This window comes from Zonotrichia leucophrys, unplaced genomic scaffold (genome assembly GCF_028769735.1).
Source record: "Zonotrichia leucophrys gambelii isolate GWCS_2022_RI unplaced genomic scaffold, RI_Zleu_2.0 Scaffold_106_152335, whole genome shotgun sequence".
Lineage (NCBI taxonomy): Eukaryota > Metazoa > Chordata > Aves > Passeriformes > Passerellidae > Zonotrichia > Zonotrichia leucophrys.
This window is the reverse complement of record NW_026992311.1, coordinates 33,322-55,858: the sequence shown is the minus strand read 5'-3', so window position 1 is coordinate 55,858 and position 22,537 is coordinate 33,322. Positions and strand designations below refer to the sequence as shown.

Genomic DNA, 22,537 nt, shown 5'->3' with positions numbered 1-22,537 from the left:
CGGCCCCCCCGGCCCGGATCAGCCCTAAATCCCCCAAATCCCCCCCGCCCCCCCCCCAAATCTCCCATGCGCCGGGGGGGGGCACCGGGGGGGGGGGGTACGGACCAATCAGAGCACGGGATATCGGTTTGGCTTTTATTGGGGGGTTTCGTACCAAAAAAAGGGGAAGGGGAGGGGGCTGAGGGGTCGGGGGGGGCTCTGGACAATCCTGGGGGGGTCCCTGAGTGGCTGGGGGGGCTCAGGAGCATCCTGAAAACGGCCCCAAAGAGGTCTGGGGGTCCTGGGGGGTCCGGGGGGGGTCCCGGGTGGGTTTTTTTGGGGGTCCCGGGTGGGGTTTTACAGGGGCTCCCGGGTGGGTTTTTTGGGGGGTCCCGGGTGGGTTTTTTGGGGGTCTCCTGGGGGTCTTTCCGGGGGTCCCTCACGCCCGCAGCAGCGGCACCGTCACGGTGAGAACCTGCGGGGGGCGTGGCCACAGGTCAGCGGGGGGCGTGTCCCCGGTGGGAAGGGGGCACGTCCCTCCCCCGCGGTTGCCATGGTTACCTTGGAGCGGCGGTGGAAGCGCGCGCGGCACCGCGCGGGGTCGGCGCGCATGCGCAGCGGCAGCCCCAGCTCCAGCAGCGCTCCCTGGCGGCCCGGAGGAGCCTCGGGAGCGCCCCCCGGCGGCGGCGCGGGGCGCAGCAGCAGCAGCCGCTCCTCGCTCAGCCCCAGCCACAGAGAGCCCGCCCCCTCCTGGGCGGGGCCAGGGTGAGGACACGCCCACTGCGCCCCGACCCCCCCAGGATGGTGTAGACCCCACCCAGCACAGCCCCCAGTGCCCCCCAGCTCATCCCAATTCCCCCCAGTCCCTCCCAGTACAAACTAACATAACCCAGTCCCTCCCACATCCCTTCTCGGTTACCCTCAGCCCCCCCCAGTTGACCCCAATTCCCCCCCAGCCCCTCCCAGTATCCCCAATTCCCCCCCAGTCCCCCCCAGTATCCCCAGTATCCCCAGTCCCTCCCAGTATCCCCAGTTCCCCCCCAGTCCCCCCCAGTATCCCCAGTCCCCCCCCAGTATCCCCAGCCCCCCCAGTATCCCCATTTCCCCCCCAGTCCCCCCCAGTATCCCCAGTTCCCCCCAGTCCCACCCAGTATCCCCAGTTCCCCCCAGTATCCCCCAGTATCCCCAGTTCCCCCCCATTTCCCCCCAGTCCCCCCCAGTTCCCCCCAGTATCCCCATTTCCCCCCCAGTCCCCCACTCACCACCTGGCCCAGGTGCACCCGCGCCTGCAGCTCCCGCGGCTCCTGAGCCGAGGGCGAGGCCACGACCACGAACGGGGGAGGCCCGGGGGTCTCAGGGGTATTTGGGGAGGGGTCCCGGGGGTCCCCGTCACCCCGGCAGCTCCTGGATGCGGGGCTGGGGTCAGGCTGGGAGGTTCTGGGTGTGTTTGGGGTATTTGGGGAGGGTCCCGGGGGTCCCAGGGTGTTTTGGTTTAATTTGGGGAGGGGTCTCGCTCACCCTGGCAGCTCCTGGATGCGGGGCTGGGGTCGCGCCCGGATGTTCTGGGCCGCGATGGAGCCGAGGCAGCGCCGGTTCCGCAGCACGCGCCAGCCTGGCAATTGGGGAGGGTCCCGGGTTATTGTGGGGAGGGGTCCCGGGTTATTGTGGGGAGGGGTCCCGGGGTTATTGTGGGGAGGGGTCCCGGGGTTATCGTGGGGAGGGATCCCAGGTTATTGTAGGGAGGGGTCCCGGGGGTCCCGGGCAGCACCGGTTCTGCAGCACGCGCCAGCCTGGGGCAATTTGGGGAGGGGTCCCGGGGGGATCAGGGGTAATTTGGGGAGGGGTCCCGGGGGGGTCAGGGGTAATTTGGGGAGGGGTCTGCCCCCCTGGAGCCCCCAGACTCACCAGTGAGCTCCAGCTCCACCCCGTACTTGTCCGAGAGCCCCTCCAGGGCCACGGTCAGGAAGAACTCCAGGTACAGGGGGTCGGCCTGGAGACCCCAGACCCAATTCACACCCTGACCCTCCACAGGGAGACCCCAGACCCAATTCACACCCTGAGCCCTCCACAGCGAGACCCCAGACCCAATTCACACCCTGACCCTCCCCAGGGAGACACCAGACCCAATTCTCCACCCCAACCCACCCGGAGGCACTTCAGACCACCCCCAGATCCTTCCAGAAGCCCCCAGACCCCAATTTAGCTTCTCAACCCTACCAGGAGGGTCCTGAAGAAGCCCGACTTCGCCCCCAGACCCCATTTAACCCTCCCAGACCCCTGCAGAAGCCCCCAGACCCCATTTGACGCCCCCAGCCCCACCTTGAGTGTCCTGAAGAACCCCGAGTTCACCACCACGTCGTAGGCCGTGCAGCCCCTTCCCCCTGCGGGGGTCACAGCAGGGTTGGGGGGGTATTTTGGGGAAGGGTCTCTGGGGTGGGGGGGTATTTTGGGGAGGGGTTTTGGGGGGGGGGTATTTTGGGGAGGGGTCTCTGGGGCAGGGGGGGTATTTCGGGGAGGGGTCTCTGGGGCGGGGGGTATTTTGGGGAGGGGTCTCTGGGGTGGGGGGGTATTTTGGGGAGGGGTCACAGCAGGTTTGGGGGGGGTATTTTGGGGAGGGGTCTCTGGGGCAGGGGGGGTATTTTGGGGAGGGGTCCCTGACCTCGGTCCAGCTCGGCGTGCGGCTCCCCCAGGCTCATGGGGATGCGGAAGGAACCATCGGGGCCGGGGGGGTCCCGCAGGAGCTGCTGCAGCCCCGGAGGGGGCACGGGCGGCGGGGGCGGCACCTCGGGCGAGTGGCAAACGTTGAGGAACACCTTGGGACCCCCGCCCGCCTCGCGGGTCTTCACACAGAAACCTGGGGGGGAAAAATGCACCAAAATCCACAGCAACCCCCCCAGAATGCACCTTGGGACCCCTTCCCGCCTCGCGGGTCTTGACACACAGACCTGAGGGAAGAGGAATCCAACAGAGCCCAACCCAAATCCAACAGAGCCCCCCCCCAAATCCAACAGAGCCCCCCCCAAATCCAAGAGAGCCCCCCCAAAACCCACCCGAGCCCACAAAATCCACCCGAGCCCCCCGTACCCGGCTGCGGGGTCACGGCCCGGGCGGGGCCGGCGCTCGGCGCCTCCTCAGGGTCCGGGGCCACCTGCGGGAACCGGGAGCGTCAGGACCGGGATCGGCACCGGGAGCGGAACTGGGATCAGAACCGGCACCGGGAGCGGAACCGCACCGGCCCCGGGCCCCACCTGCAGCAGCAGCCGCCGCAACGCCGCCGCCTCCTCCTCCTCGTCCGCCTCCAGCTCGGCCGAGAGCAGCGACGGGTCCGCCATGATCCAGGAGGCCCCGGGAACCGCCCAGGACTCCCCGGGAGCCCCGAAACCGCTCCCGGCCCCCCGGGCCGCCCTCACCGCTCCTGCACCTCCCGCCACTTCCGCTTCCGGCGCGGAGCCGTCCCCATGGTTACCGAGACAGCTCTGACAACTTCCGCCCAGTCTCGGTCGTTCCGGTGCCGCTCTAACCATTTCCGGAGAATCTCAATGGTTCCGGTGCCGCTCTGGCCACTTCCGGGGAATCTCGGTGGTTTTGGTGCCGCTCTGGCCACTTCCGGGGAATCTTGGTGGTTCCGGTGCCGCTCTGGCCACTTCCGGCAAATCTCGGTGGTTCTGGTGCCGCTCTGGCCACTTCCGGTGAGTCTCGGTGGTTCCGGTGCCGCTCTGGCCACTTCCGGCAAAATCTCGGTGGTTCCGGTGCCGCTCTGGCTACTTCCGTCAAATCTCGGTGGTTTTGGTGCCGCTCTAGCCACTTCCGGTGATTCTTGGTGGTTACAGTGCCGCTCTAGCCACTTCCGGTGAATCTTGGTGGTTCCGGTGCCGCTCTAGCCACTTCCGCTGAATCTCGGTTGTTCCGGTGCCGCTCTGGCTCGCATCGCCCGTCTCGGTGGTTTCCGGGGCCTCTCTGGCTCGCCCCGCCCGTCTCGGTGGTTGCTCGGCGGTGATGGCGGCTCTGGCGGCCCTTGGGGCTCCCTCGGTCCCCGAAATCTTCGCCACCATGGAGGAGGGGCCGATCCCATGCGCGCCCAACCCGGGCGAGGTGAGGGCGGCCCTGGGGGTCCCCCTGAGGGTCCTGGGGGGGCTGTGAGGGGGCTTCGGGGGGGTTCTGGGGGTCCTGGGGGGGCTCGGGGGGTCCTGGGGGTTCCCTCAGAGTCTGGGGCGGTCTCGGGGGGCTCTTGGGAGCCTCCTCAAGACTCGGGAGGGGTCTGGAGGAGTCCCGAGGGAAATAATGGGGCTGGGGGAGGCACCGGGGGGTATTGGGGGGGGGGTTGGGGGGTTCTGTGAGGATGGGGGAGTTCTCCTGGGGTGCTGGGGGGGTCCCAGGGGTCTTGGGAATCCTGGGGGGGTCCCGGTCCCGGGGGCAGCCCGGGGTGCCGTGGTTGCGTCGGGGTCAAAGTTCCCCCGTGGGCCCAAGGTCGTTTGGGGGGTGTGGGGAGGGCTGGGCCGGGGCTGGGGGGTCCCGGGGGGTCTCAGGGGGTCCCAGAGGGGTCTCAGGGGGTCCGGGGGGGGTCCTGGGGAGGGGTCCCATTGTGTCCCCCCTGTCCCCCAGGCGTGGCTGGAGTCGCACGGGCGCAGCCTCGGACACTTCGTGAACGGGACCTGGCTGAGACCCGAGGGGAGGGAGAGACTCGAGTGCCGCGAGGCCGCCACGGGTACGGGGACAGGGACTGGGGACACCGAGGGGACACTGAGGGGCAGGGGACACACAGGGAACAGGGAGAGACTCGAGTGCCGTGAGGCCACCATGGGTGCGGGACACACAGGGGACACCGAGGGGACAGGGACAGGGATTGGAGTCAAGGGCCAAGGTCACAGGTTTGGGGTCACTGGGGCAGACCAGGGCCAGAGATTGGGGCAGGGTCATGGGGGTGGGCTCAGGGTTGGGGTTTGGGGTCAGCAGTCCGTGGTCAATGTCCAGCGGTCAGTCTCCATCCCGTGTGTCCCCAGGCCGCGTGGTGGCCGCGGTGCCCTCCGGGGACAGCTCGGACGTGGCCGTGGCCGTGGCAGCGGCAGCAGCGGCAGCCGAGGCCTGGGCAGGGCTGGGGGGGCCCCAGCGGGGGCAGCACCTGGCCAGGTGAGTGACCCCTGACCCCGGGTGACCCCGGGTGACCCCTGTGTGACCCCCTGACCCCCGTGTCCCCCCAGGCTGGCCGCCACGCTCGAGGGTGACCGTGGGGTGGCCCTGGGGGCGCTGCTGGCCCTGGCCGGGGGGCGCCCCCTGTGCCGGACGCTCGGGGCTGAGCTGGAGCTGGGGTTGCGGCCGCTGCGGGGGCTGGAGCCCCCCGAGGGCGGGTGGCGCCCCCTGGGTGAGTGCCACTGTCCCCAAAGGGTCCCCAAGGGGTCCTGAAAGTGTCCCCTGGGCCCCTGGGGGAGTGCCACTGTCACCAAAGGGTCCCCAGGGTGTCCCCTGGGCCTTTGGGTGAGTGTCACTGTCCCCAAAGGGTCCCCAAGGGGTCCTGAAAGTGTCCCCTGGGCCCCTGGGTGAGTGCCACTGTCCCCAAAGGGTCCCCAAGGGGTCCTGAAAGTGTCCCCTGGGCCCCTGGGGGAGTGCCACTGTCACCAAAGGGTCCCCAAGGTGTCCCCTGGGCCTTTGGGTGAGTGTCACTGTCACCAAAGGGTCCCCAAGGTGTGCCCATGGCCCTTGGGTGAGTGTCACTGTCCCCTGGGTATCCCCTGGGTGTCCCCCATGTCCCCCTGTCCCCTCAGGGGTGGTGGCCCTGGTCCTGGCCGGTCCCTGCTCGCTGCCGGAGCTGCTCTGGAAACTGGGGCCGCTCCTGGCCATGGGTGAGTGCAGGGGGGACAAACAGGGACAAATGGGGACACTGGGGACAAATGGGGACAAATGGGGACAGCTGTTGTGGGCTGTCCTTGGGAGGGTGGCCCTTTTGGGGTCCCACCATTCTGGGGTGTCCCTGCGGGGAGTCCCAGCAGTTTTGGAGTGTCCCAGTGTCCCTTTTTGAGGTCCTAACCCTGGGGGGCCCAGCCCTGGGGGGGTTCCAGCCCTAGGGGGGCGCCCCTTTTGGGGTCCCACGGTTCTGGGGTGTCCCTGGGGGTGTCTCAGACCCCTTTGGGGTCCCAGGGTTCTGGCCACACCAGGTGCCAATATCAAAATCCCAGTACCCATTGGTTTGACCGCAGCATCCCAGAATTCCCACTTCTTCCTGGTCAAACCACCACAGGGGTGTCTATGGGGGGGTCCCAGCCACCTTTGCGGTCCCATCCATCCCGGTGTCCCTGAGGGGCTCCCATGGTTTTGGGGTATCCCAGCGTGGTCCTAGCCCCCTTTGGGGTCCCAGGGTTTCGGGGTGTCTATGGGGGGGTTCCAGGCCTAGGGGGCATCCCAGGGATGTCCCAGCCCCCTTTGGGGTCCCAGGGTTTTGGGGTGTCCCAGGGGGGTCCCAGGGTGGTCCCAGCCCCTTTTGGGGGTTTCGGGGTGCCCCTGTTTGGGTGTCCCAGCCCCCTTCGGGGTCCCCCCCACCCGCCCCGGTGCCCCCCAGGGAACACGGCCGTGCTCGTGGCCCCCCCGGCGGCGGCGCCGCCACTGCTGCTGCTGGCGGAGCTGGGCGGGGAGGGGGCGGCGCTGCCCCCGGGGGTCCTCAACGTCCTGGCGGGACCCCCGGCCCTGCCCCGGGCCCTGCGCGACCACCCCGGGATCGGCGCCGTCACCTGGATGGGAACGGCTGCGCAGGTACGGGGGCCACGCCCAGGGGCCACGCCCAGGGGGAGGGGACAACAACGGGACCACCCTCCCAAAGTGGGGTCCGTGTCCCCTCTCCCCATGTCCCTGTCCCTGTGTCTCCCTCCCCAGGCCGATCTCCGGTGCCGCCTCTGGGGGTCCGTGTGCCCTGTCCCTGTGTCCCCTGTGCCCATGGGCTGTCCCTGTCCCTGTGTCCCCTGCGCTCATGGGCTGTCCCTGTCCCTGTGTCCCTGCGCTCATGGCTGTCCTGTCCTGTTCCTGCGCTCATGGGCTGTCCCTGTCCCTGTGTCCCCTGCGCTCATGGGCTGTCCCTGTCCCTGTCCTGTGTCCCCTGTGCTCATGGCTGTCCTGTCCCTGTCCCTGTGTCCCCTGCGCTCATGGGCTGTCCCTGTCCTGTCCCTGTGTCCCCTGTGCCCATGGGCTGTCCCTGTCCCTGTGTCCCCTGTGCCCATGGGCTGTCCCTGTCCCTGTGTCCCCTGCGCTCATGGGCTGTCCCTGTGTCCCCTGTGCCCATGGGCTGTCCCTGTCCCTGTGTCCCTCGCTATGGCTGTCCCTGTCCTGTCCCTGTGTCCCCTGCGCTCATGGGCTGTCCCTGTCCCTGTGTCCCTGTGCCCTGGCTGTCCTGTCCCTGTGTCCCCTGTGCCCATGGGCTGTCCCTGTCCCTGTGTCCCCTGTGCCCATGGGCTGTCCCTGTCCCCACATGCTGTCCCCGTGTCCCCCTCCCCAGGCCGATCTCCGGTGCCGCCTCTGGGGATCCCCGCTGCGGGGGCCACGCCTGGGGGGGGGTCCCCGGGGGGGCCGGCTCGTTGTCATCGTGCTGGACTCGGCCGACCTGGACAGCGCCAGCGCTGCCGCTGTGGCCACGGTAGGGCTGGGGGCTCGGGGGGTTTGGGGGGGATTTTGGGGGTTTTTCAGGTTTTTGGGGGGGGGGGGTTTTTGGGGAGGTTTTGGAGGACTTTTGGGGTTTTTGGGGGGGGATTGTGGGGGTTTGCTGGTTTCTGAGGGTTTTTTTGGTGAGCCTTTCGGGGAGGTTTCAGAGTTGTTTTTTTTGGGTTTTTTTGTGGGTTTGGGGCAGTTTTTCAGGAGGAGGTTGGGCTTGTTTCGGGGCTTTTGTGGAGGATTTTTGGGAGGCGTTTTTGGGTTTGTTTCGGGGTCGGAGTGTGCGTTTCCTTGTTCTGTCCCTGGCGATGTCCCTGCTGTCCCTTTGTGTCCCCAGCTGCCCGCCTCGGGGGGCTGCGTGCTGCTGGCCCAGGACTCGGTGGTCCCGGCGCTGGAGCGGCGGCTCCGGGCCCGGCTCGGGGGGCTGCGCCTGGGGGACCCCACGGACCCCCGGACCGAGGTGGGGCCGCTGCCCCCCGGGACGCCCCCGCCCGAGGAGCTGCTGAAGGAGGCGCGGGAGGAGGGGGCGCAGGTGACCCGGGGGGACACGGGGGTGGCGCGGGGTGGGGAGGGGGATACGGGGTGTGGGGTTTGGGGGGGGGCTTGGGGGGGTCCTTGATATTGGGGTGGGCAGGGGAGGGGAGTTTGGGGTGTTTTCTGGGGGAAATTTGGAGGTTTTTGGGGTGTGGGGGAGTTTGGGGGTTCCTGGATATTGTGGGGTCCCTTCGGGGCTGCCCCGGGTGTCGCTCTGAGTGTCCCCCCCCTCATTGGGACCGCCCCCCCCCTATTTTTGCTCCCAGGTTTTCCAGGCTCCTCTGCCGGTGCTGGTGGGGGGGGGGCGGCGTTTCTACCCCCCCACGCTGATTTCGGGGGTGGCCCCGACCTCGCGCTGCCTGCGGGAGCCGGTGGGTGCCCCTGGGGGGGCTTGGGGGGTCAGGGTGCCTTGGGGACCCTTGGCACCTGGGTGCCCTGGGGGATTGGGAGTACCCCTGACTGCTCTGGGGGGCTGGGGTCGGGGTGCCCTGGGACCCTCTGACACCCCTGGGTGCCCCTGGGGGGACTTGGGAGTACCCCTGACTGCTCCTGGGGGGGGCTTGGGGGGGGTCGGGGGTGCCCCTGGGGGGGCTTGGGGGGGTCAGGGGTGCCCTTGGGGACCCTCTGAGCGCCCCCTGTGCCCCCCAGGTCCCGGGGCCGGTGCTGGTGTTGCTGCCCGTGCGCAGCCCCTCCGAGGCCGTGGCCGTGGCCTCGGCGCTGCCCCACGCCACTGCTGCCGCCCTCTGGGCCCAGGACATCACTGTGGCCTTGGACACGGCCGACAGGTGACCGCCCCCAGCCCTGACCCCGAGGGCAGGAGTGACCGGCACCCCCTGACCCTAAGGCCAGGCCAGGAGTGACCGCTGAGCGCTGACCCCTCCACAGGCTGCCCCAGGGCCTGGTGTCCCTCAACTCCCTGGAGCTGCCCGAGCCCTTCGGGGACTCCGACCTGCATGAGGTGAGGGGAGCCAAGGGGGGCTCTGGGGGGGCTCCAGGGGGGTCTGGGGGGTCCTGGAGAAGCCAGAAGGAAATGGAGGTGTCCTGGTGGGGGGGGTGGGTGGGTTTTGGGGGTCCCCAGGGTGGGGGTTGGGGGTCCTGTGCCGTTGCAGATGGGCTCTGCCCCCCCCGCACTCCCTCCAGGCGCTGCGAGAGTTCGGGTGCCCCCCCTGGGAACAGCCCCCCAAGGCGGAGGAGCCGCTCAGGTACCCCCTGATGGGACAGGGACTCCTCCCCAGGACGGAGACCCCAAACTTGGGGGGTCCCAGGACAAGAACTCCAAGTCTGGGACCCCAGTTTAGCACCCCAGGATCCCCTTCTTCCCCCCACCTGGGGTGGTCCCAGCCCCATCCTGCCCCCCCAGAGGGTCCCGTGTGCCCCTCAGGACCCCCCTGATTGTTCCTCTTGTGGGGGTCCAGGTGCCCCCAATGCCCTTCCCACGGCCATGCCCTTTGACCCCTGTGTCCTTTGTCCCCCGCGCAGCCCCCTGGTGACCCTGGATGACCCCAGCGATCCCGAGCTGGCCCAGGCCGTGGCCGCCGCCCGCGGGGCCGCCCTGGGGTGAGTGCGGGGGTGGGTTGGATGACCCCCGGGGGTGTCCCCAACCCTTCCAGGGGTGTCCCCAAACCCCCAGGGGTGTCCCCGACCTCCCCCGAGGTGTCCCCGACCCCCCCAGGGGTGTCCCCAAACCCCCCCGGGATTTCCCCGACCCCCTCAGGGGTGTCCCCGACCTCGGGACCCCTCGGGGAGGGGGCTCGGTGCCCGACCCCCTCATCCCCCTCAGGTGGGGGCGGCTGCCGGGGGCGTCGCGGGCCCGGGTGCTGCGGGGGGCGGCGACGGCGCTGCCGGGGGGTCCCGGGACCCCCGAGGACGGCGACGGCGGCGACACCGGCGGGAGCCTGCGGGGGGCGCTGCTGCGCTGGGCGGAGCGAGCGGAGCGCGCGGGCGGGGCCGTGCAGGTGGGCGTGGTCAAAGGGGGTGGGGAAAGGGGCGCGTCTGTTCGGTGAGTGGGCGTGGCCTCTGACCGGGCGTGACCAATCCCGCTGCAGGAGCTGCCCGGGGGGCGGGCCCTGTTGACGAGGCGGCCGCTCGGAGTGCTGGGCGTGGCCTGGGGTTGGCCCCGCCCCCTGGCGCTGGAGTTCCTCCTCCCGGCGCTGGCGTTCGGGAACGCGGTCGTGGTGGTGGCGCCCCCTGGCGGCGCCGGTGCCGCACAGCGGCTGCGGAAGGTGCGGAACCGAGACGCCCCCCGTGATGCCCCCCTGACCCCCGGGTGACCCCCATGTGCCCCCTGCGACCTCCGGGAGCTCCCCTGTGTCCCCCCCGGACCTGACCTGTGCCACCTGTGCCCATCGCGTTCACCCCGAACCCCTCCGGGACTCCCCCGTGCCCCACCGGGGGACACCCATGATGCCCCCCTGACCCCGGAGTGACCCCCACGTCCCCTCCCGACCCTCCTGTGTCCCCCCGCACCTCCCCTGTGCCCCCTCTGCCCATCGCGTTCCCCCCCGAACCCTCCGGACCCATCCCCCCGTCCCCTTCCATCACCCGGACCCCCCTCCGGTGACGCTGCCCCCTCGCCTGTGTCCCCAGTCTCTGGTGGACGCGGGGCTGCCGAGGGCGGCCCTGTCGGTGCTTCCCGGCGCTTCCCGGGGCTGCGGACCTCGCCTGGCGCGGCAGCGCCCGGACGGGCTGTGGCTGTGCGGGGGGGACGCGGTGAGTGCGGGGGCGGTGCGGGACATTTGGGGGGGGGGGACAGTGTGGGGACACGGGGGAGGGGACAGCGGAGAGCACGCGGGGGAAGGGGGGTGGGCACTGGGACGTTTTGGGGGTCCCGAGCCGTGGGACGGCTGCTGTGGAGGATTTTGGGGTGGGGGGGACACTCCCCGGCTGTCCCCAGCTGTCCCCGCTCATGTCCCCCCCTCCCCAGGACTGTGACTGGGCCTCTGCCGCGAGCGTCCCCCGCGTTTGGGGGGTCCCGGCGGGGCTCCTGGGGGCCCCGGGGCAGGAGCCCCCCCCCGGCACGGAGCGGGAGCTGGAGCTGCGCTGCACCCGCCCCCGCTGCCTTTGGCTGCCGGGGGGCGCCCCCTGAGACCCCCCCCAAATCTGCGGGGAGTTCGGACCTCGCGCTGTGCCCGTCCAGCCCCGCCCCTCGGGACCCCCTCCCCAATAAAGCGCTCCGAGCCGCAGCCGCTGTCGTGTCTGTGTTTGGAGGGGACCGCGGGGGTCTCGGGCTGCAGTGGGGGGGGATATTTTGGGGGGGACATTTTTGGGGGTGCCCCGCCCCTGCACGTGCCCGGACGCCCCGGCCCCCCTCCCTCGCTCGGGGCAGCCGCACCCAAAGCTCAGCGGGGCCGGGCGGGGGTCCCGAGCGCCGGAGCCCCGCGGGGTTGGGGCGGGGGTCCCCGGCGTGAGGAAGGGGCTCTTGGGGCCCCGCGGGGTGGGTGCGAGGGGGCGGCTCGGCGCGTCCCGCTGCCCTCTCGGGTTTCCTGGGCCCCCTCCCGGCCCGCTCCCACTTTCGCTTTCGGCGGCGGCTCCGCGGCGGCCCGAGGGGGGTCCCGGGGGATCCCGAGGGGGTCCCGGGGGGGTTCCGGGGGGGCTCCGGTAGCGCTCGCGCGTCCCCGTGCGCCGTCCGCAGCTCGGCACCGCCATGGACGTATCCCCCCCTTGCTCTGCTCTGGTAAGTGGGGAACCCTCGCACCCCCCCCCCCCGGTAATGTGCCCCTCCGGGACCACCGCGAGAGCCCCTCCGGGACCCCCTGAGGGCCCCCCCGGTGCCGCCCCCGCAGGTGCCGCCAATCCTGCTGCTCCTGGCCTTGCCCGCCCTCGGCAGCTGCTGCTCGTTCGGCTTTAACCCCATCAGCAGCACCTTCAGCGCCCACCTGAACAACCTGGTGAGACCCCCACGGAACCCCCCGAGACCCCCCCAAACTCCCTCATTCCCAGGGAAGGGTCCTGAAAACCCCCTGACTGCGCCCCTTCACCCCCAAAGGGTCGCTGGGGACCCCCTGAGCGCCCCCTCAGCCCTCCGGGCTGTTTTTGGGGACCCCCTGACCCCTCCCACAGAGCCCCTGGCTGCTCCTCGACTACCCCGTGGCGATGCCCAGCAACCTGGAGCTGGTGAGCGAGACCCCCGTTCCCACGTGTGCCCCCCACCCCCAAATCCCTCCCTGTTCCTGACCCCCCGAGACCCCTGACCCCCCAAATCCCTCCCTGTTCCTGCCCTCCCTGAGACCCCTGACCCCCCAAATCCCTCCCTGCTCCTGCCCTCCCTGAGACCCCTGACCCCCCAAATCCCTCCCTGTTCCTGACCCCCTGAGACCCCTGACCCCCCAATCCTCCTGTTCTGATCCCCGAGACCCCTGACCCCCCAAATCCCTCCCTGTTCCTGCCCTGGCCCCCCAGGACAGCACCTGCTCTGATCTCTGGGGGCTTCACTTTGGGGCGCTGGCTGTGCAGCGGATGCTGGGGGTGGCGGGCAGGGACTTGGCCCCCCTGCTCAGGACCCTCCTCGCCCAGCTGCACTTCGTGGCCGAGTGTCACATCCAGGTGGGTGGGGGTCCCTGGGGAGGCTCATGGGGGGCTGGGGGTCCTGGAGGGGGGGGAATTGGGGGGCTCTGGGTGGTCCAGGGGAGGCCAAGGTGAGTCTGGGGTCTGAGGGGCTCTGGGGTCCCCACAGGGGTCTGGGGGTTCCCTGAGGTGTTCAGGGTTACTCTGGGGGTCTTGGGGTCTCTGGGGGTTCCCTGAGGTGTTCAGGGTTACTCTGGGGGTCTTGGGGTCTCTGGGGGTTCCCTGAGGTGTCCAGGGTAACTCTGGGGGTCTCGGGGGGTGCAGGAGCTCTGGGGCATTTCTGGCATTTCCCAGGGTGGCTCAGAAGGGGTCTGGGGTCTCCCGGGGGGGCTCCTGTGCCATCTCCCCAGGACCCCCAGGGCTGTGTCCGGCTGGAGAGGGTGAACGTGTCGCAGCTGCTGGAGACCCTGGCGCAGCACCTGGGGGGGCTGCAAGGGAGACCCCCCCATTTTCCCGGCTGCGCCCGCTTGCGCTGCCGCCCAGGTACCCCCCGGGACCCCCGGGAGACCCCCGTAACCCCCCTACCCCGGGCAGATGCTGACCCCCGTCTCCCCCCAGGCCCGGCGCCGAGCAGACCTGCTGAGCGGCAGGAGCAGCACGAGGGGACCCTGGGGGCCAGGCAGGGCCCCCCCAGCCCCGCTGGACACGGGCTGCTGCTGCTGGGGGGACTTGGAGGGGCCCTGGGCCTGCTGGCGGTGCTCTGGGCACTGTGGAGGAGACCCTGTGCCCAGGTGGGGACACTGGGGGGCACTGGGGGCACTGCAGAGGGTGGCGAGGGCACGGGGGGCGCTGTGTGTGTTGGGGACACTGGGGACACTGGGGGCTGTCCTGGGGTCACTGGGAGCACTGGGAGGCACTGGGAGCTCATTCCCCTCAGCGCCCCCCAGCCCTCACAGGGACCCCCGACACTGGAGCAGGATGGGACCTGAGTGGCCGAGCGGTACCTGGGGACAGACACGGTACTGGGAGGGCTCCTGCATATTGGGATCACTGGGAATACTGGGAATGCCCTGAGGACCGTCAGGCCCTCACCCTGTGCCACTGGTGAGAGTCGGGGACCCCCCAGCTCCCTGCTGGAAGCCCCTGGGGGCCACACCAGCATCTGCAGAGCCACGGAGGGACCCAGGGAGGGGCCCGGCCTGGCCCCGTGCAGTGCCCATAAAGCTGATGCTGACACCCCGGCTCTGGCCCTGCGTGAGTGCACTGGGAGGACTGGGACAGGGTTTGGGGGAGCCGGTACAGACTGGGACGGACACAGCGCTGCCCAAACGGCCTTTACTGGGGGTCTCACAGGGGCGGGGGGCTCCGGTGGCGCAGCTGGGGCTGGGGCCACTGGCGGGGCAAGAGGTGGAGCAGGGCCAGCAGCGCCAGCAGCACCAGAGCCCACGGTGACAGCAGCAGCGTCCACGGTGACAGCGGCACCTGGGGCGCCACCGCCTTGGCCACCTCCTCGGGGCTGCCCTCCAGGCCTCCTCCTGCTCTCCCTGCCTCCTCCTCCTCGTCCTCCTCCTCCTGCTTGTCCCCCGTGTCCTGGGCAGAGCCTCGGGGTCACTCGGTGGCCGTGGTGGCCCTGCAGGGTCCCCCCGAGCCCACCCTTACCGGGCTCGCCGTGGCCTGGAGCTCCAGCTGGCCGCGTGGGGACCACGGGCGCCTGTGTGAGGAAGAAGAGGGTGAGGACGCCGAGGTGAAGGCTCCCGAGGACGTCCCCTGCCCACGTGTCCCCCCCCTACATGGCCCAGGCGTCCCGCATCTGGCCCAGCTGCTGCCGCAGCCGCGTTGTCTCCAGGCGCAATTCCTGCGGGGGAGAAGGGGCTGTCACCCTGGCTCCTTGGCCCCCACACATGGGGCCATGGGGCTCTGCTGTGCCCACCGTGGGGCTCTGCTGTGCCCACCGTGGGGCTCTGCTGTGCCCACCCAGGGGCTCTGTGGCCGCTGTCTGGGCCCACACCGAGGGCAGGTGTGCTGTACCTGCACCATCCGCTCGTACTCCTCCAGTGCTGCTGTCAGCTCCTGCGCCCTCTGCCCTGCCTGCGGGACAGGGCCTGGACATGAGGGGCTGGGGGACAGGGCCAGGGGCGGCCCTGGTGACAGCTGAGGTTGTGGCAGAGTCACTGAGCAGCGCTCACCTGGGCAAGGGCAGTGTCCCGGGCAGAGAGCAGGGCAGTGCCACGGCAGAGCTGGGCCTGGGCAGAGGGATGGGGACAGGGATTCGTGTCAGTGTCACTGTCCAACACAGCCCCCAGCTCCACGGCCACCGTGCTCACCTCCAGGCTGGCCACCCGAGCCGCCTGCGCCTGGAGCTGCTCCCGCAGTCCCTGGCCCTCGGCGAGGAGCCGCTGGTTCTGCCAGGGGTGAAACAGGGCTGGGGTTCCCTGTGGCACTGCCCCGCTGGGGCAGCCCCCAGTGCCAGGCTGACCTCCTCCTGCAGGCCCTCAGCCCGCGAGCACAGGCTGCGCTGCTCCTTCTCCTGGGGAGGGAGGGAGGGCATGGCCATGAGGGGACAGCGGCTGTGAGGGGACACTGTGTGACAGCGTGGCACCACGGGGCACCTCCGCTCAGCCGCTCACCGCGTGCCGTGCCTGCCGCCGCAGCTCGGTGTTCTCCTCCTCCAGCCGCTTCACCACGGCCTTCATGTCATCCAGCTCCTCCACGGCTGCCCTGGCCTGCTCCAGCGCCTGCCGGCTGCTGCCAGGGGCAAACGGCGCTTCAGCCTTGCCAGGACGCAGTCCCAGACCCCAGCCCCTCGGGAGCCCCTCGGGAGCACCTTCGCAGCTGCGCCTGGAGCTGCGCAATCTCCTCGGCCAGGCGGGCGTTGAGCTCCTCGGCCAGCTCGGCGTCCCGCTGCAGTTTGGTGTTCTGGGCCGCCAGCTGCCGGGCACGGCTCCGCAGCCCCGCGGCCTCGGCGCTGCTGGGGAGTCCCACAGGTCCTGGGGTGCTCCTGGGAGCACAGCCAGGGATGGCGGGGTGTCCCCACAGTGGGCACTTACGGGCTGGTGGTGTCCGTGTTGTCACCCTGGAGCTGAGCGGCTGCTGGGGATGCGCGTCCTTCGTCCTCTGTGGGACAGGACACAGTGGGCTGGGTTTGTGTCCCCATCGGGGCCACCCCGACTCCCTTTTCCTGTGCCAATGCCCACCTGCTGGCACTGCTCCTATGTCACCAGTGACCACATCCTGCTCCTCGTCCCTGCACGGACGGAGCCGTGGGTCAGCACCACTGACCGGTCCGGCTGGCACAGGGCACCGGGCCCATCTGCCTCTGGGCACTGACCCGTCCTGCCGGCACGCTGCGATCCAGGCGCCCATGGCGCTGCGGAACCGGCTCCAGTCCAGGGCCGTGCCCGCGGCCGCGGGGTCCAGGGCCTCCTGCAGCGCCCGCAGTCGCCCGTCGTGCCCGCTGTGCCCGGTCATGGCCGCCACGTACTCCACCACCCGCTGCGGCTGCACCAGCCCTGTGCGGGTGGACCAAGGGCTCAGAGACCACCACCTCAGCCTGGCTGCAGCCACCTCGGCCCCAGGGGCTGCGGCTACCTGTACGCTCGGGGTCGCAGGCAGCGAAGGTGCAGTCCAGGGCGAACTCGTCCGAGCAACCGCTCTCGGCAGGGGCTGAGAGGGGGACACGCGTTATGGAGGGGCCCGGCGCCTCGCCACCCACCCCGCTCCCTCATGGTGCCCGCACCTGGCAGGGGGATGACGGCGCCCGGGGCGCAGGGAACCTCTGCAGCCATGGTGTTCGGGGTGCTCCGGGGCGGTGTCGCGGGTCCCGGGAGTTTCGGGGGGTCCCGAGAGCGCCGCTGAGGGGTTGAGGGGGAGCCGTTGGGGGGGGGGGGGGGCCGGGAATCGCCTCACGGCGAGGAGAGGGGCGGGGCCTGGCGCGAGCCCTTCCCGCTCAGAGAGAAAGGGGCGGGGTAGACAAAAGAGGCGTGGTCAGAGGGAAGGGGCGTGGCCCTGCTGCTCCGCGCGCTCCCGGTCCCGTCCCGGTTCCGCTGCTTCCCAACAGCTTTTATTGAAGCTCAAAGCCCTCCGCGCTTCCCCCCCGCACCACCCCGGCCCCCTCAGAGCCCCCGCAGCAGCTTCTCGTAGCGAGAGTCCAGGTTCCGGAGCAGGAACATCGACAGCATCAGCAGGGAGAGCTGGGAGAAGAGAGCAGGATCAGCCCCCCCCCAACCCTCGGACTCCTGACTCCCCTCTCGGCCACCCTGAACCCCCTCCGACCCTTTTGGCCACCCTGAATCCCCTAGGACCCTCCCCTGAACCCCCCCTGCCCCCCCCAGCCCACCCCACCTATGGGCCCACAGCCTTCCAGCCACCACAACTCAGGGCATCCCCCCCCAGCCCTCCGAGCACCCCCAGCTCAGCCCCTCCACCCCAAGGCATCCCCCCCAGCCCTCCGAGCGCCCCCAGCCCCAGGGCATCCCCCCTACCTCCCCCAGGCCGATGCCGACGCAAGCCCCCACGATGGTGACCAGGTTTCCGGCCAGCCAGCTCTGGACTGTCTCCTTGCAGCCCTGGGGTGACAGCTGGGGGGTCACCTGGAGCCCCCCACGGAGCTCCAGGACCCCCCGATTGCCCCGTGCCTCACCGTGGGGAAAGTGTCCTGGGGGGCGGCCGTGGGGCAGCGGCCATGGGGCAGCACCCCCGGGCTCCCGTGGGTGCTGTTGGGTGCCCTGAGGCAGGAGCAGGCGATGGCTCTGTCCCCGTCCCCGTCCCCATCGTGCTGCTCCCAGTCCTGGGGTCCCTTCCAGCCACAGCAGCCGAGCTGGGAGGGGGGCAGAGGGTCAGTGTGGTGGCCGTGAGGTGGTCCTGGGCTCCTTTTGGGGGGAGGGGGTCTCACCTGCTGCTGGACAGCGTCCCAGCTCTCGTGGGGGTCCCCAGGTGGTCCCTGGGCTGGGTAGCTGCGGATCAGCTCCTCGGCGTAGGCGGCCACCTTGGCAGCCAGCTGGGGACAGGGGTCAGCACAGCCTCGCCCCCCGAGCCCCGGGGTCCCCCCCCGAGCCCCGGGGTCCCCCCCAGCTGGGACGGGGCCCCTGCACTCACAGCGGCGCGCTGCGTGTAGACGATGATGGCCACGGTGATCTGGGCAGCGAGGAGCAGCAGCAGCAGCCCGAAATACTTCGGGGGCAAACGGGGGGGTGGGGGTCAGCCGGACCTGCCCCCAGCCCCTCCGCGGTTAGCCCGACCTGCCCCCCAGCCCCTGGAGGTGGGGGTCAGCCAGACCTGCCCCCAGCTCCTCCGGGGTCAGCCGGATCTGCTCCCCAGCCCCTCCCCACCCCACAGGGTCCCCCTCTCCCCGCTGCTGTCCCCCCGGTCGGTGCAGGATGTGGTGGCACCACGTGTCCCTGCGGTCACCCCAGGAAGTTGCAGCACAGCCACCCCGCACCCTCCCGGTTCCCCGAACCCCCCCGGGCCCCCCCGAGCCCCCCGACTCACCAGCCCCAGCATGGCCTTGACCTCCTTGAGGGCCCCCAGGCAGCCCAGGAAGCCCAGGAGCATGGTGGCCATGCCGACCCCCGAGAAGCCGTAGGAGCAGAGCCTCAGGCTTAGCAGCGGCGACCCTGGGGACACCGAGGGGGGGTCAGGGACCCTCTGGGGGTGCCGCAGCTCTTGGGGTGCCCCCCGATTTGGGGACGCCTTACCCAGCACGGCGGCGAAGCTCTGCCGGTCGAACAGCACCCAGAAGCTGAAGGCGAGGAGGAGGATGCCCAGGAACTGGGGGGGAGCGCAGGTCAGGACACGGGGGACCCCCAGTGCCCCCCCAGCACTGGGAGGTTGTTGTCCCCCCGCCAGGGTCCTCTCAGGTCCCCCCATCTCCCCCCAGCCCCCCAAGTCCCCCCCCCCAGCCCCACTCACGAAGAAGAAGAGGTTGAGAAGGAAGAGGAAGCACTTGGTGCAGCCCAGGCAGCTCTTGGGGCTCATGGCTGCGCTTCGGGGGTCGCACCCGAACGGACCCCGAGCCCGAACCGTCCCCGCGCCCCGGTTCCCCTCCCGCCCCGCCCGGCGCCGCCGCCTCGGGACCCGCGGGAAGCGCCGGGGGCGGCGGAAGCGCCGCGGAGGCGTCGCCCCGGGACCCCCACGGACGGCGGGGGCCGTGACCCCGGTGTGACCTCCGGTGTGAGCCCCGGGAGCGGGGCCGTGACCCCCGGTGTGACCCCCAGTGTGACCCCTGGGACCGGGCGGTGACCCAGGGGGTCCCGGTGGGCTGCGGGGGAGGGGCCGAAACCGGGAGAGGGCGGGACCGGACAATGAATGACGGGCAAAAGGGAGGGGCCTATGCGGGGGGCGGGACCGAGCAATGAGTGACGAGCCATGGGGCGGGGCCTCTGCGGGCGGGGAGGTGGCCTCACATCAGCCCCGCCCATGTACCGATCGCCGCTCCGCTCACGTGAGGCGCGCCCCGCCCCCGCCGGTGTCACGTGACGGCGGCAGGGCCCACGTGTTCCGGGCGCGATGGCGGCGGCGGCGGCCTCGGCCCAGCGGGGCGGCGGCGGCGGCGGCGGAGGAGGCGGCAGCGATCCCGGGGCCGATCCCGGAGCCGGGGCCGGCGGCGGCGAGCCCGCCCCGCCACCAGGGGGCGGCGGTGAGTGGGGGGAGCGGCGGGACCGGCGGCGGGGCGCGGCCTGTGCGGCCCGGGGCGGCGGCGTCCGGGGTCGGTGGGCGGCCGGTGCTGCCCGGTGAGCGCCCCGCTGTCCGCAGGGACCTCCTCGGACCAGATCATGCAGACCGGGGCGATCCTGCTGCGGGCGTGAGTAGGGGAGTGGCGGGAGAACGGGCGGGGCCGGGGGGGACAAGGGGCGGCTTGGGGACACGGGGCGGGAGACTTGGGGACTTGGGACCGGGAGGAGACTGGAGGGACAAGGGGATAGCTGGGGACTTGGGACTGGGAGGGGAGCTTTGGGGACACTGGGGGGACTTGGGGAACATGGGACTGGGGGAGGACACGAGGGGAGCTTTGGGGACACGGGAGGGACTTGGGGGGGACAGGGTGTGGGGGGGACTTGGGACTGGGAGGGGACACGGGGGACACAGGGTGTGGGGGGATTTGGGGGACAAAGGGGGGACTTGGGGGACACAGGGGTCAGGGGGACTTGGGACTGGGAGGGGACTTTGGGGACACGGGGGGGACACGGGGTGACTTAGGACCGGGAGGGGACTGGGGGGACACGGGGATTGCGGAGGGACTTTGGGGACACAGGGAGGGAGGGGGACTTGGGACTGGGGGGGTCACAGGGTGAGGGGGGACTTCGGGGACACAGAGGGGACTGGGGGGACTTGGGACAGGGAGGGGACTTTGGGGGACTTGTGGGGATTCTGGGGGGACACAGAGTGCAGGGGAACTCAAAGCTGGGGGGGGGGGGCTTGAGAGGATGCAGAGCTGTGGGGACACAGGGAGTGAGGGGGGAATTAGGGGGACACGAGAAGATCCCAGGGGGGCTTGGGGGACATCAGGGGGTCTTGAGAGTGCCCTGGACATGGGGTGAGCTGTGCTCCAGGTGTGACCCTGGGGGAAAGGTGGGACACAGGGACAGAGGGCGGGGGTCACCCAGGACCGGGGGGGCTCCCCAGAGCCGGGGGTCACCCAGAGCACCGGGGGGGTCACCCAGAGCACCGGGGCTCGCAGGTTCGTGCGGGACCGCGTGCAGCGCTGCGGGGACCCCCAGGCCGTGGCGCTGAGCGAGGCCGAGCTGGGCCAGCCCCAGCCCAGCAGCCCCGACACCAAACGCCTCAGCGAGTGCCTGCGCCGCATCGGCGACGAGCTGGACAGCAACATGGAGCTGCAAAGGTGGGCGCTCTGCCGCTCCCGGGGCGCAGCTGGGATCTGGGGGGGGGGATCTGGGGTTGGGGACCCCCCCAGCCCTGCCCCCCCAGCCCTGCCCTGCCCTTGGTTTGTGGTGCTTCGAGTGGGGAGGGGAATCCTGCCGTGCCACCCCCGGTGTGTGAGTGGCTGTGGGGGGGTTGGGGTGTCTGTGTGACCCCCCTCAGGGGGATTGGGGTGTCTCTGTGAGCCCCCCAGAATGACCTGGGGGTATTCTGGGGGTATTGGGGTGTCTCTGTGACCCCCCCAGTGGGGCTGGGCTGTCTCTGTGATCCCCCCGGGGGGTTTGGGATGTCTCTGTGACTCCCCCAGAATGAGCTCACCAGAATTTACTCCCGGCCCCTGTTGCCCCGTGCCTGCCCGCTGTACCGTGCCGTGCGGTGCCGTGCCCAGGATGATCGAGCAGGTGGGCTGTGACGCCCCCAAGAAGCTTTTCTTCCGCGTGGCCCGGGAGATGTTCGCTGACGGCACCTTCAACTGGGGCCGCGTGGTCGCCCTCTTCTACTTTGCCTGCAAGCTGGTGCTCAAGGTGGGTGTGGAGGCCCCCCAAGGCCTCCCCGGGGCCCCCTGAGCCCCTCTGAGCCCCCTCCCCTCCCTGGCAGGCTCTGTGCACCAAGGTCCCGGAGCTGGTGCAGACCATCCTGCGCTGGACCATGGAGTACCTGCAGGAGCACGTGCTGGCCTGGATCCAGGCCCAGGGCGGATGGGTGAGACCCCAGACCCCCATTCCTCGGGGGGCTGACCCCTAACACCCCCTCCCTAACACCCCCTTGTACCCCAAACCCCCCATTCCTCAGGGGGCTGAGCCCCTGACCCCTCCCTTGTACCCCAAACCCCCCATTCCTTGGGGGGCTGACCCCTGACACCCCCTTGTACCCCAAACCTCCCCATTCCTTGGGGGTCTGTGCCCCTGAGCCCTCCCTAACACCCCAAACCCCCCATTCCTTGGGGGGCCGAACCCCTGTTGGGAATCTCCCTTCCAATGTTCCCTTTTACCCCAAACTTGCCCCAAATTTTGCGCAATTACACCAATCTACCCCAAATCCTCCCTCCTCCCCCCTTTCCAGGGGTGGGCTGTTGTTTGTGGGGAGGTTCCTTGGGGGTCTGTGCCCCTGAGCCCTCCCTAACACCCCAAACCCCCCATTCCTTGGGGGGCCGAACCCCTGTTGTGGAATCTCCCTTTCCCAATGTTCCCTTTTACCCCAAATTTGCCCCAAATTTATCCCCAAATTACACCAAATCTACCCCAAATCCTCCCTCCGTCCCCCCTTTCCCAGCTGCCGTGGGCCGGTTGTTCTGGGGGAGGTTTGGGACCCCCGGCTCGGGCTGCTGACCTTGCCCCCCTGTGCCCCCCAGGAAGGGCTCCTGTCCCACTTCGGGACCCCCACCTGGCAGACCATCACCATCTTCGCCGCCGGCGTGCTCACGGCCTCGCTGACCATCTGGAAGATGTCCTAGACTCGGGGGGGGGGGGGGCCACGGTCTGTCCCCCCCTCCTGGGACCCCCCGGACTGGCCCTGCCGGCAGGGATGGTGCTGACCCCGGGCCCGGGGGGTTTTTAACCAACACCACTCGCTCACCTGGATCGTGGGGCGGTGGGCGAGCTGGGGGGACCCTCCCCTCTATCCCCCAGACCCCCCCAGAGGCCACAGCTGGAATTTGGGGGGGTTGGGGGGTGGGGACCCCCCCAGCCCTGCCCTGCCCTCTGTTTGTGGTGCTTCGAGTGGGGGGGGGGGGGGGGATCCTGCAGTTCCACCCCCAATGTGGGGGTGGCTGGGGGGGGTTGGGGTGTCTGTGACCCCCCCAGAGGGGGTGGGGTGTCTCTGTGACCCCCCCCAGGGTGTGGGGGTGTCTCTGTGACCCCCCCCCAGAATGACCTGGGGGGGTGGGGTTGTGTTACAGCCATGGCTGTAGGGTGAGTATTTATTGGGCGTCCCCGCCCCCCAAACGGGCCCCCCCAGGTGCAATACCCCCCTCCCGGGGCGGGGGCTCTCAGGGTGGGGGGGGCCGCACCCCTCGTGT

The 22,537-nt window shown here is 70.4% G+C and overlaps 5 protein-coding genes across 19 annotated transcripts; 2 read left to right on the top strand and 3 right to left on the bottom strand.

Moving 5' to 3' along the window:
• Positions 1–211: 211 nt before the first annotated feature.
• PIH1D1 (PIH1 domain containing 1) lies at positions 212–3,600 on the bottom strand. Its single transcript, XM_064737764.1, has 9 exons — positions 3,228–3,600; positions 3,064–3,127; positions 2,639–2,833; positions 2,299–2,360; positions 1,885–1,969; positions 1,498–1,591; positions 1,242–1,383; positions 541–729; positions 212–454 (listed from the first exon to the last, which is right to left on the bottom strand). The coding sequence occupies exons 1-9, from the start codon at positions 3,501–3,503 to the stop codon at positions 419–421; spliced, it is 1,143 nt and encodes a 380-aa protein (XP_064593834.1). The 5' UTR covers positions 3,504–3,600; the 3' UTR covers positions 212–418.
• Positions 3,601–3,845: 245 nt separating this feature from the next.
• ALDH16A1 (aldehyde dehydrogenase 16 family member A1) lies at positions 3,846–13,886 on the top strand. Of its 10 annotated transcripts, none has more exons than XM_064737762.1 (22): positions 3,846–4,071; positions 4,582–4,684; positions 4,980–5,106; positions 5,178–5,338; positions 5,739–5,816; positions 6,530–6,720; positions 7,457–7,594; positions 7,946–8,140; positions 8,409–8,513; positions 8,791–8,927; positions 9,028–9,100; positions 9,283–9,344; positions 9,622–9,699; positions 9,923–10,097; positions 10,188–10,364; positions 10,729–10,851; positions 11,925–12,029; positions 12,202–12,255; positions 12,541–12,684; positions 13,056–13,188; positions 13,264–13,436; positions 13,623–13,886. In XM_064737762.1, the coding sequence occupies exons 1-22, from the start codon at positions 3,976–3,978 to the stop codon at positions 13,632–13,634; spliced, it is 2,640 nt and encodes an 879-aa protein (XP_064593832.1). In that variant the 5' UTR covers positions 3,846–3,975; the 3' UTR covers positions 13,635–13,886. The 10 variants fall into 10 exon arrangements, 7 of the variants coding, with proteins under 7 accessions (XP_064593832.1, XP_064593831.1, XP_064593828.1 ...); XM_064737761.1 differs by having other exon boundaries at positions 13,593–13,886; XR_010443302.1 differs by lacking the exon at positions 13,623–13,886 and having other exon boundaries at positions 12,128–12,255; positions 12,595–12,684; positions 13,264–13,395.
• A 105-nt stretch (positions 13,887–13,991) lies between these two features.
• KASH5 (KASH domain containing 5) lies at positions 13,992–16,515 on the bottom strand. Of its 5 annotated transcripts, XM_064737796.1 has the most exons (14): positions 16,382–16,515; positions 16,234–16,308; positions 15,974–16,154; positions 15,840–15,889; positions 15,693–15,759; positions 15,470–15,613; positions 15,273–15,390; positions 15,122–15,172; positions 14,970–15,047; positions 14,832–14,888; positions 14,674–14,733; positions 14,436–14,500; positions 14,305–14,356; positions 13,992–14,235 (listed from the first exon to the last, which is right to left on the bottom strand). In XM_064737796.1, exons 1-14 carry the CDS (start codon positions 16,428–16,430, stop codon positions 13,993–13,995), a joined length of 1,290 nt encoding a protein of 429 aa, XP_064593866.1. In that variant the 5' UTR covers positions 16,431–16,515; the 3' UTR covers position 13,992. The 5 variants fall into 5 exon arrangements, with proteins under 5 accessions (XP_064593866.1, XP_064593862.1, XP_064593864.1 ...); XM_064737792.1 differs by having other exon boundaries at positions 15,840–16,154; XM_064737794.1 differs by having other exon boundaries at positions 15,273–15,387; positions 15,840–16,154.
• A 135-nt stretch (positions 16,516–16,650) lies between these two features.
• CD37 (CD37 molecule) lies at positions 16,651–19,173 on the bottom strand. The gene is made up of 8 exons (XM_064737797.1): positions 18,553–19,173; positions 18,339–18,411; positions 18,133–18,257; positions 17,740–17,814; positions 17,537–17,641; positions 17,285–17,461; positions 17,127–17,210; positions 16,651–16,835 (listed from the first exon to the last, which is right to left on the bottom strand). Exons 1-8 carry the CDS (start codon positions 18,616–18,618, stop codon positions 16,758–16,760), a joined length of 783 nt encoding a protein of 260 aa, XP_064593867.1. The 5' UTR covers positions 18,619–19,173; the 3' UTR covers positions 16,651–16,757.
• BAX (BCL2 associated X, apoptosis regulator) lies at positions 19,128–22,231 on the top strand. 2 transcript variants are annotated; one of them, XM_064737798.1, is made up of 7 exons: positions 19,128–19,279; positions 19,396–19,444; positions 20,321–20,482; positions 20,909–21,044; positions 21,118–21,222; positions 21,872–21,970; positions 22,007–22,231. In XM_064737798.1, the coding sequence occupies exons 1-7, from the start codon at positions 19,150–19,152 to the stop codon at positions 22,052–22,054; spliced, it is 729 nt and encodes a 242-aa protein (XP_064593868.1). In that variant the 5' UTR covers positions 19,128–19,149; the 3' UTR covers positions 22,055–22,231. The 2 variants fall into 2 exon arrangements, with proteins under 2 accessions (XP_064593868.1, XP_064593869.1); XM_064737799.1 differs by having other exon boundaries at positions 21,872–22,231.
• Positions 22,232–22,537: the final 306 nt, after the last annotated feature.